The following is an 11,164-nucleotide window of genomic DNA, read 5'->3' on the forward strand; positions in this document are numbered from 1 at the left end:
GCTGCCTTTTGAAATCTTCTATCTTCTGTTCAGCTCTTTAGTATCTTGAATTTTTCCTTGTGCTTTGGCTTCTCTGTGCTCCAGTTCAATATTCAGAGTTTCTTCTGACATCCATTATGATCTTTTCTTCCTTCTCTGTGTTTTATAAATAATCTTTAAATGAGCATGTTACGGTTCTTAACGTCTCTGGAATGTATACCTAGTAGTGGAATTGCTGGATCAAATGGTATTTCTAATTTCAGCTTTTCTTAAAGTGCCAAACAACTTACTTTCTATAGTGGTTTGGAACATTTTACAATCTCACCAGAAGTATATGGAATAAAAATCATACTCTTAATTTTAAGTGGTCAAATCATATCTAGAGAAAACTGCTAAATTACTGCTTTATCTCACTTTAATAATAGTTTGCTCTCTGATATTAATGATACAGTGATGTTTAATAAAATCAGAATTAAACTTCGCAGGGGGCATTAATGGAGTAGAGGTAGTTTATTATATAACCTTAGAAAGGGTTTAAGTAAAAAATAAATGCAAATGTAACCTCTACATAATTTTAACTGATCCAATCCAACAAATTATTTGGTGAAGGAGTTTATTTTATATATTGTATGGATTAGTCCATTTCCATCAAAAAATGTTCTATTTTAAGTATTCATTAAATTAGTAGTATGTTTTAATATAGTGGATTTTGCTTTATAATCAGAAATTTTTTCCAGTTACTTAGCATAGGACAGAAATATTATTGGAATTTTATTTGTATTTAGTATTTTTTATTCCTCATATTTTTCTTTTCATTTTTAAAATTTTTCAGACAAGATCATTTGATGAAGATGCAAAAGAAAGCCGAGCAGCTGCCCTTCGGGCAGCCAACAGATCTGGCACTGGGTTTGGGGAGAGCTACAGCCTGGCAAACCCCTCAATCCGGGCCGGTGAGGATATTCCACAGCCTACAATTTTTAATGGCAAATTAAAAGGTTATCAACTGAAAGGCATGAATTGGTTGGCCAATCTTTATGAACAGGTGAATCTGAACTGCTCCTACTCACTCTCTTTTGGTTGTTAAATGTTTTTCTAAAGTTACTGACTGGCTCAGTAGAATTATAATGAGCAAGATAGTGTTTTGGATTTCATTCTTTATTTTTCACAAGAGATAGATAAATGGCTATATTTATAACCTGGAGAATTGCTTGCTTTTTTTACCTGGAGTAGATTAGCTGAAGAAATACCCCTGGTCTGCTTATCCCATGTATTATGATTAACTGTTGTAGCAATAGAGTTGGCAAAAAGGAGTCATTTAAAACAGTGGATACTAGTGCTCAAATTTGGGTATCTCCAGGTCACTTTTGTTTTAAGCGAGCCTGTCATTTTAGTAGTGCGACATACATTATGGTAGAACGCAGAAGTTGTTGATGTTTGTGTTGATTTTCCTCCTCAGGGTATTAATGGCATTCTTGCTGATGAAATGGGCCTTGGTAAAACAGTACAGAGCATTGCTCTCCTGGCACATCTGGCTGAGGTAGGTAGATACAGTGTCTCATCTTCCTTTCTCTAGATCCTAAAATAATTTTCTATTACTATATGCGTATTTATTTTATTATTCAGATGTTCAACAATTGATTAATGAGAATTATGCACTACAAAGCACTATAGTGCTGGACTGTGGAACATAATTGGACAATAAGATTGATCCTTGACCTCAGGACCTTTACAAGTTCACAGTGCTGTTACACTGTAGTTTTCAACAGTTTAATTCTTTTGGTGGTTTTTTTTTTCTTTTCTTTAACACAAAGAAATTTATTCTTTCACAGTTTGGGAGTCCAAATTTAGGTTGTCAACTTTTTCTATGTCAGTTGTAGAGGAAAGTCCTTGTTTTCCAAGCTCTCCCTTGAAATCTCCATGCATCCTGGCTTTCCTCTGTCACGGAGTTTCTTTTAGCAGTAGCCCATATGTAAAAAGATGGCTTGCAATCCTGACAATTCTTTCTAAGTGGCACTAAGGTGCCTCCTCTCCCAACCCGCCTTAACAGTGTAGTTTTTGCGCTTGTGTACTCTGAATCCCCTTTCTTCATTGCGAACTACCAAATTCAACAGCTACACATTATGTAAATGCCAAGAGCACTGTAGTTTTAGATCAGACAACTTGTTTCTACATTTCAGCTTTTCCCTTCTTATCTGTGTAAACTTAGACTAGTTATGTAACCATACCTTTTTACTCTATAAGGTTTTTTATTTCTGTAAAGTAAAAGTGATATCTGTCTTTTAGGAATTAAGTGAGAAATTATGTGTAAAAGCACTTTGTAAAAAGCAAATGCTCTGTATCAATTAAATAGCAAATTGTTAGATCTAGTTCAGGGAAAATAACATAAGTCAGTGTGTTGTGTTTTATGAAGAATATAAATTAGGATCTGAAAGAGGTCGTGTGAGGGAGAAGTTTCTCAAGATGTGCACAACCACCTTTATTGCTTCTGTTATTAATAAACATAGAAGATTCTTGAATTTGAAAATTTCCCTTGAGTTATAATTTTGAATTAAATATTTTGTTTTCTTTTTTTAAATTATTATTAAATTTTATTAGTTTTAATGAACATTTACAGAGATTTTGGGTTTTCATTCATTCATTGTTGCACTGTTTTCTCTACCCTCCTCCCCAGTTCATTCTTCTTCCCCTCCCCGAATGTCTGTTTAATTGTCCAATTGCCACAGTGCTTGTCAAAGCCAGTTCTGATTAATCTCCTTTGTCAGTGTGTCCTTTGCCATTCCCTATCACTCCTCCCTGAGAGAGACTTCACCCTGATTCATAAGGAAAAGGGGATGGCATATTCTCTTAGCTACTTCCTGCTGAAAAGGGGCACTGTGGGTTTCAGGGTGAAGATCTTCTCTCACTACTCTAAAGGGCCCCTTTGGCAGTAGGAAACACGTAGACTATTATGGAGATTGCTTTTGGAATTTAGATGCACTGTTATGAATTGTGCTTAGCCGTACATGTTCATATCCTTAAAGATATATCATGGAAGTGTTGTAGCCTAGAAGACACAAATTTAACAAGTTAAAAGTACATGAGTCAAAAATTAAAAAGCAATAATATTCTGAGTAGAGGTTCTAATTGTGGCACAAATCAAGTTCCAGAGGGAAGGTGGTTCTTACAACAAACGACCTATAGACTAGCACTTTGTCTGTTATAGTGTAGAGGTTAGGATCCACAAAATGCAGAGGCTCAGCTATGTCATTTATGGTTCTTAAGTCCTGGAGCAAATTCCATCTACCACTGGGTTGTTTTACAACTTGGAAGTTCACATGCAAGGTAGAGGTGAAGTAAGGAACTGCTTATGAAGTTTTCCATTCATTCCAATAACTAGAAATAGTGAGAAGAGTTGGGACCTCGGAAGGCTTTTAGGACGAATTAGTAGGCTCTGTGTCCAGGAGAAAATGAATATACTTACCAGTAAAGTTAATGCTCACCCACAGCTCTTCTGGGAGGATCTAAATCGTTGAAGCGTCTTATTTTGTTTTCTTGCATTTGGCTCACCTACCTTTTTCTGTTGCAGAGAGAGAACATTTGGGGACCTTTCCTAATAATTTCACCTGCTTCTACACTTAACAATTGGCACCAGGAGTTTACTAGATTTGTTCCTAAATTTAAGGTAAAACTAAATCCAACAAAAAGTTCTGTTGCTTTTTTAAAACAAACTTTTTCATTATTTTTTGCTGCCTTACTGATTTAATTAATTGCTTATAGTAGTTTTTAACTACCATGCTATTTCCAATATATGTTGCATGCATTCCCTGTAAACAGTAGGAACAAGAAGAAAGAGAGCATTCTACAACTTTTTATTTACAACTTAGGAAAAACTGATAGGAAGCCAACTGTGACCTGATAACAGTAACTGACTGGGATTGTGGGGACTGTTTTTGTTTGTTTGATTTTTTTCTATATTAACAATTCCATGTTGTTCATTAATCACTGAATGGAGGTTAGGAGGTAGGTCTTTACCTGACTTGTGCTTTGTAAGGAATAGAAATACATGGAACATCTCATTTTGGTAACTTTTATAACTGATTCCATCTTTGTTCTGACTTGAAAATTTAGCAACTGTTACATTGTATCTATAACTTTAAATTTAACTGACTGAATTTCTGCTTATGAGAAGATAGGATTTTTTTTAAAGATAGAATCATTCTAAAGGCACTTTGTTGAGTGTGTTCTCTTGAGTTGGCCATGTGGGTATCAGAGATTACCATCTTATTTTATTTCTTTATGTGTGATGTTGAACAATCAGGAATTTGAAAATAGTTTTAAAAAAATACCCTCGATGAGATGGATTGATTTAGTCACTGAGGCAATGGTGATAGGTATGTCAGACATAAGATTGGCACAGGATAGAGCAGGGTTTAGGATGCTTGTACATAGGGAGTCTGAACAGTCTCAAGCAACTCAGAAGCACGTAACAACAGTAGTAACACCCACGTAAGCTTTCATTTTTTAGTACAAGAGAAAAATGGGCAGTCTTCTCCCTTGACATTTACAGTCTCTGAAAACTGGTTGGAGGAGCAGCCGAGAATGGTTCCAACTTGACTTCATAGAACAAAAAAATCACCCCAAGTTTTTAGTAGTTCTTCCACTGACCAATAGATGGCATTGTGATATTTCTTGTGTCATTACTAGCTATCCTTTGACTTTGTACCTAAGCTTGAAATTGGACATTCACTTGCATGTTGAATTTGCATTTGGTACTTTACTTTAGGGGTAGGGGTCAGTAAACTGTGACCCATTGACCAATTGTGGGAGCCCCCCCTTTTTTTTTTAATCTAATTGTGTTCATTTTTTTCTTTCCCTTGCCCTCTTAACATTCACATCTTTACTGTTGCAGCCCTTTTAGTTTTTGTTGTTTGATGTTTTGTGGGGTTTTTGTTTTTGTTTTTTTTTTTCATAAAAAATAAATTTTTATTTTGTTTGCTTACAAAGTTCATATCCATTGTGTTTCACAGCCCTTTTAGTCTAAGGATGTTTTTTATGTAGGGTGCCAATCTTTATTTTGTTATTCTTTATTTTATCTTATTTTATTATTTTGTGTGTGTACCGTCATTTCAGATATGACTGGTACAGGAGACTGTCCCTCCTTTTCCAGCAGAGGATCTCTTGTATTCAAACTGCATAGCTCTAGGATTGCAGGGCAACTTCTTGCCATGAGGCCACCAGAGCTCCCTTGATGTTTTTTTATGTAGGGCGCCAATATTACAAGTAACATCTCTCCCTTTTTTTAAATTGTATGCTGCACTGCTTTTTTTGCTAAGAGATGACCTTGGGAGTGAGGGAATAAGTTCAGATCTAGGATTAAGCATTTTAGGGTTATAAATCTTAGGGAGTCTTCTGTTCCGTTTGTCTTGCTTTTTAATTAAGAATTTGAATTCTGCATAGTTTTCTCCCATGCTGTCTAGGACCAGTTATGACCCCTGTTAGGTCAGGCTTTGGTAGTAAATGGTCTCAGGGTAGGTAAAATTGTGGTTCCTGAATACTTCTGCTTCTCTGTGATATTGGTTCCCTTCTTAATGTCTTTCTCCTCGCAAGTAGAGACCCATCATTATGTTTTAGATGGCTACTCAGAAACTTTTAAGACCTTATGTCCTATTCAGTTCTTTAGGATTCAGATCATGGTTTTTGTGAACAGTTTTATACTGTTTGAGATTATGGCTCTAAATTTTCAAACCCAGAATATCAAATATTGGAAGGTATTTGGTCATGTCTGGAGAGTATTCATATATTCATATTTGTGTCTTTAATGAATAGATGTGCTCACACCTACATGTTTTCCTAAACCCATTCTACTGTGTTCAGATACTAATTTTTTATTTCATTTGTTCTGTATTTACTATATCCATATAAAAATGATTTTTACATTTTAAATGGTTGGTAAATAAGATGATTTTATGACACATGGTATATGAAATGTAAATGTATTTATAGTGGAGCACAGACATACTCATTTTTAATGTTTTATTTATGGCTTCATTCACACTACAACTGTAGAGTTGAGTAGTTGTAACAGAGACCATATGTCCCGCAGAACCTAAAGCACTTAGTATATGGCCATTTACAGAAAGAATTTGCTAACCACTGCTTTAGTTGATTAATTGGTATGATCATTGTTTCTTTAAAACAAAGACCAAAGATGTTGCCATCAAGTCAGTTCTAACCCATGGAGACCTTTATATGTTACAAGCTTGAAAAGATCCCTAGGGTTTTTTTGACTGTAATCTTTATAGAAGTAGATCACAAGGCCTTTTTTTTTTGCAGTGCCACTAATCATTTCTCAGCTGATTGCAAGCTGCTTGTAGCACCTTGATGTGTTTTTACTTTGCTGTGAAATCCAGATAGATGTAAAATCTGCTCAGGTTTATAGTATAGCTGTATTAAAAGATACTTAGATCTGTGATGATGACAGTATAAAAGCTTTATTTATTTGTCAGATAACACTGGGTAACACTCTGTGGTTCTGCATATGATCTGTGACTTCTGCTTTTCCTCTGATAGTAATGTACTGCTTTATTCCTAGAGTTATTATACCCTCTTCTTTTTGTTGATCTTGCCATGTGGATAATTAATTTTATTGGTCTTTTCTTTTCACACTCAGTCTTTCTCTATTATTTATTATTCTTAAGGAATATATTTTGCCTTTTTGTGTGTTGCCTAGTGGTAAGGAGTTGACCTGCTAACCCAGAGTTGAGCAGTTCAGATCTACCAGCTGCTTCACAGAAAAACAGATGGGCAGTCTTCTGTATAATTTACAATCTCTGAAAATCCACTGGAGTGTCATCCATGAATCTGTTCCAGTTCGAGGGCAATGCGTTTTTGAGTCTTAACATAATTAATGATGTGTTAATTTCTACTTATTTCGCTTGCTCCGTTTTCCTTTCTCTCCCTTGTATTCTTTTGAATTGATTATATATTTTATTCCACTTTTCTTCTTATCTTGCCAATTATGTAATCTTTTATTATTCTTTCATAATTACTCAGTAGATGGATTACATTGTGAATTCTTCCAAAATAGTATAAATTAATATTGCTAATAGTTTGCAAAAAAATACAAGGAGCATGTTAGTACACTTTAACTACGACTCACTTACAGGCTACCTAATTTTGTTTTGTTTCTTTTTTAACATCTTAGCCTCCATCTTGTTCCTTTTTGTTTTTCAAGGTGCTGTTAATTCCAGTTCATAGCAACACATGTACAACAGCACAAAAGACTGCCAAGTGCTGTGCCATTTCCAGAAGCACTGCTGTGCTTGAGTCTATACTCATGTATTCACTCTTTTTATTCATCTAGATTTCTTACTGCATATTTCATGTTCCATCTACTGTTGTTTCCATACTTCTAGGAGAACTATTTGTATTTCCTTTAGTATAGTTGTGTTTATAATGATTTTTCCAGGTTTTTGTCCTTATGACATAGTAGATGGCATCTAAAAGCAAGTGAGCAAAAAGTGTTGATGCCTTTAGGACCTTTACTCTGTAGTCACTTTCCTTTTATTTTACCAGAATCTCACCACATTTAAAGTATAATATTTGTTCTGGGGACCCTGTATATAACTTTGAATAACTTTGTTCAAACTTTCCATGAGAACTTTAGAAATGAAAATATACCTTCAAGGAAACATGTATTAAACACTACACTTATCTGATTTTCTTTCTTCTCTGTAACTTAGCTTTATAATTTTTCACTGAATAGTTCTCTACTGCCTTTAAAAAGGGGGGGGTGTATTTGTTTTCTTTTAAAACAAGGGGTGTGTGTGTGTGGTCAAAAAGACATTGGTCAAACCACCTAGACTATCACTGGCTTTGTAAGTTACATGTTTTTTGTGGTTTTTTTTTTTGTTGTTTGTTTGTTTTTCTTTTTTTTGTAAGTTACATGTTTATAGTGATATTTTGAAGATTATGGGTAGAAAATGCTCTGTATTTTGACTTTTTCACTAGGTGCTTCCATATTGGGGAAATCCTCATGATAGAAAAGTTATCCGGAGATTCTGGAGTCAGGTAACTTGTAGCTTACTTGCATACCCGTGCATTCACTTAGTGTTTGTCCAGTTAATTTGAATAATTTCTAACACATGAAGTGCTTTTAAATATAGGCTTACCTTGGAAGTTAATATCAAAGGCTAAATTCTAGACCACTACACTAAAATATGTATCACAATAAAGCAAGTTACACTTTTTTTTCCTCAGTGTGTAGAAAAATTAGTTTCATTATACTGGAATCTATACAAAAGCATGCAATAGCATTATGAAAAAGTTTTAAATATTGCAAGAATTATCAAAATGTGTTACATACACAAAGTACTTGCTGTTGGGAAAATGGTGCCAATAGACTTTTGTGACACAAAGCTGTGACTGGTCTTCCATTTTTTCTTTTTAAAAAAAAACAACCAAAATTAGTATCTTTAAAACACAATAAAATGAGGGGAGCTCTGGTGGCCTAGTGGCAAGAAGCTGCACTGCAATCCCAGAGGCGCACGGTTTGAATCCACCAGATGCTCTGCCGAGGAAGGAAGGGCAGTCTCCTCCTGTACCAGTCAGATCTGATTTGATAGTACACACACACATAATAAAAAATAAAAATTAAGAAATATAATAATTAAAAAAAACACAATAAAATGAAGCAAAATAAAATATGTCTGCATTGTGTCTTTCTGTATACTGAGAAAGATTATCATCCCAGACCTCCCACTCCTAATTCTTTGAGAGCTCTAGTGTCCTAGTCACACTGCAAATTCAAAGCCTCATGGTTCAAATCTACCACTTGCTCCTTGGGAGAAGGATGGGCAATCTCCTCCTGTGTGATTTACTGCCTCTGAAAACTTGCTGGAGTATCACCTGAGTCAGTTCAAACGCTACTGCGCACAACTGATAGGCTTTCAACACTAAACTAAACTTGAAATACAGGCTTAAGTTTCTTTAATTAGCTGTGGAATAGTTCTTAGCATAGTTTTGTGACTTAGATGACCACTTTAAGAACAGTTATGTTTCAGTTTGTTGTAAATCTCCTTACCATGGGGGGGAAAAAACCTAGTTGTGGACCTATTGGAACTTTGGCCTTGGAAAATACAGAAAATATACATTCATTTACTATGAATTTATCAGGTGCCTTCTCCCCTCCCCTTTTACATTTACAGAAGACCCTGTATACTCAGGATGCTCCCTTCCATGTGGTTATCACCAGCTACCAGTTGGTGGTGCAAGATGTAAAGTATTTCCAGCGAGTTAAGTGGCAGTACATGGTCCTTGATGAGGCCCAGGCGCTCAAGAGTAGTTCCAGGTATCATGAATTACAGTAATAATCAAAATTCATAGGTCGAGCAAAAAACTAATAAAATACATATATATGTATACGGATTAGAGAGATTTTTAAATATGGCACATATTTTAAACATAGTGTTCTGAGTAAATGTAACTGAACAGAAGATAAAAATTTCCTTTTACATTTTTCATAGGGCATTAATATTAATGCTGAGAATATAAGGATATTTTTTTTACTTATACCATCCTACTCAGTAATTATTAAAGTTTTAACTTGTCATTTTTTCTTCTGAGAAAATTTCTATAGGGGACGAGATCTTTGTCTTCCCTCTGAGAGATTATTTCTTAAATATGAGATCTAGATGGGAAGTAGAAAGTTATACTTAATTAGATGTCAATTAGAGATTGTTTTATGTTGGTTGTAGTTACATCTCTAAGAATGCTTTAAGTGGAAGGTTTCTTTCAAACGCTAATGCAGTATTTTTAGTTTGTTATTAATTTCTCTAAGTATTGATTATTAGTGGGATAGTGAACAGAAACATTTGACTGCTAATTTAGTATTTTGTAATTTATTCTGTTGCACAGTGTTCGTTGGAAAATCCTCTTGCAATTCCAGTGTCGGAATCGGCTTTTGCTAACTGGGACACCCATTCAGAACACTATGGCAGAGGTACACACTAGTCAAGGCTTGAGGTTATGTCTTTAGTAAATAGTATGGTTCTGTGACAAGGAATTGGGGGGGGTGTTGTTTTTGTCTTTGTTTTTAAGGAATTATTCATCCTATGCCCCATTGGAGTGCTTTACAAGTTATAGTCTTCTCATAAAGAAGAATTTGAATACAGCTTGCCTTAAATGATTTTTAGACATCAGTCCTGTTTTCTTATTCTCTTGCATAATAGCCATGAATTATTTCATTTCCCTGTGTTTGTGTAATAAACAGTGACCATATCAAGAAAGGCTAACCATTAGAATATTAAAACTGAAAGGTAGTGTTCCTTAATAGTGAGAATATTTTGTTAACAAACTTTTCTTGTAAAGAATCATAAGGTAAAATAATTTAGGCTTTGAAAACCTAAAATACAGTCTTTCACAAGTATGCAGTTTTGCATTGTAATGTAAAAACAGCCATAATTAATATATTTACTTTTTCTCTCACATGTATATTTCAAGACAATCAACATACACACACACATATGTGCATGCACGTATGTACATCTGTCTACACCTTCATATATTCCTTTGCACTGTCTTTTTGTGGCTATATAACTTTTATTTTACCTTTGTTTCTAGCTCTGGGCTCTGTTACATTTCATTATGCCAACATTATTTGATTCACATGAGGAATTTAATGAATGGTTTTCCAAAGACATTGAGAGCCATGCCGAAAACAAATCTGCTATTGATGAGAGTGAGTATTGTTAGAATCTTTCTTAATTTTTTCTTGCCTGCTAGTAAAAGCAACTAAATAATTATATATTTTCTTCTGTGGGAAGACATGTTTTCCCAGTACACCTAGAAGAGCAGCCCTGGTGATGCAGAGTTTAAACACTCACTGGTAAACTGAAAAGTCAACAGTTCTTTTCTGTCTTATAGGGTCTCTCTAGGAGTTTGAATCAATGATAATGGGATTGGGTGTTTTTGTCTTTTTATCATTATTATTATTAATTATTATTTGTGTGTGTACTGTCAAGTTGGATCGCACTAGTACAAGAGGAGATTGTCCTTCCTTCTCCAGCAGAGCATCTGGTGGATTTGAACTGCACGCCTCTGTGATTGCCGTGCAACTTCTTGCCACCAGAGCGTCCTTATTTGTCTTTTTAGACATAAAAGAACCAAAAGGAAATACGTTTTCTTTCTCTTATAAAACTCTTTTATA

General features: G+C 34.7%; 1 protein-coding gene across 1 annotated transcript in view; it reads left to right on the top strand.

Annotated features, from left to right (window-relative positions):
* INO80 (INO80 complex subunit) overlaps nucleotides 1–11,164 on the top strand; it is a 121,666-nt gene that overhangs the window by 31,706 nt on the left and 78,796 nt on the right. Inside the window, exons 11-17 of the mRNA XM_006882999.1 lie at nucleotides 812–1,021; nucleotides 1,436–1,516; nucleotides 3,545–3,640; nucleotides 7,969–8,028; nucleotides 9,165–9,307; nucleotides 9,874–9,958; nucleotides 10,579–10,696. Coding sequence (XP_006883061.1) covers nucleotides 812–1,021; nucleotides 1,436–1,516; nucleotides 3,545–3,640; nucleotides 7,969–8,028; nucleotides 9,165–9,307; nucleotides 9,874–9,958; nucleotides 10,579–10,696 — 793 coding nt within the window. The remainder of the gene's footprint in view (nucleotides 1–811; nucleotides 1,022–1,435; nucleotides 1,517–3,544; nucleotides 3,641–7,968; nucleotides 8,029–9,164; nucleotides 9,308–9,873; nucleotides 9,959–10,578; nucleotides 10,697–11,164) is intronic.

The sequence above is a fragment of the Elephantulus edwardii genome, unplaced genomic scaffold, assembly GCF_000299155.1.
Source record: "Elephantulus edwardii isolate Elephantulus edwardi_28Jun2011 unplaced genomic scaffold, EleEdw1.0 scaffold00026, whole genome shotgun sequence".
NCBI lineage: Eukaryota > Metazoa > Chordata > Mammalia > Macroscelidea > Macroscelididae > Elephantulus > Elephantulus edwardii.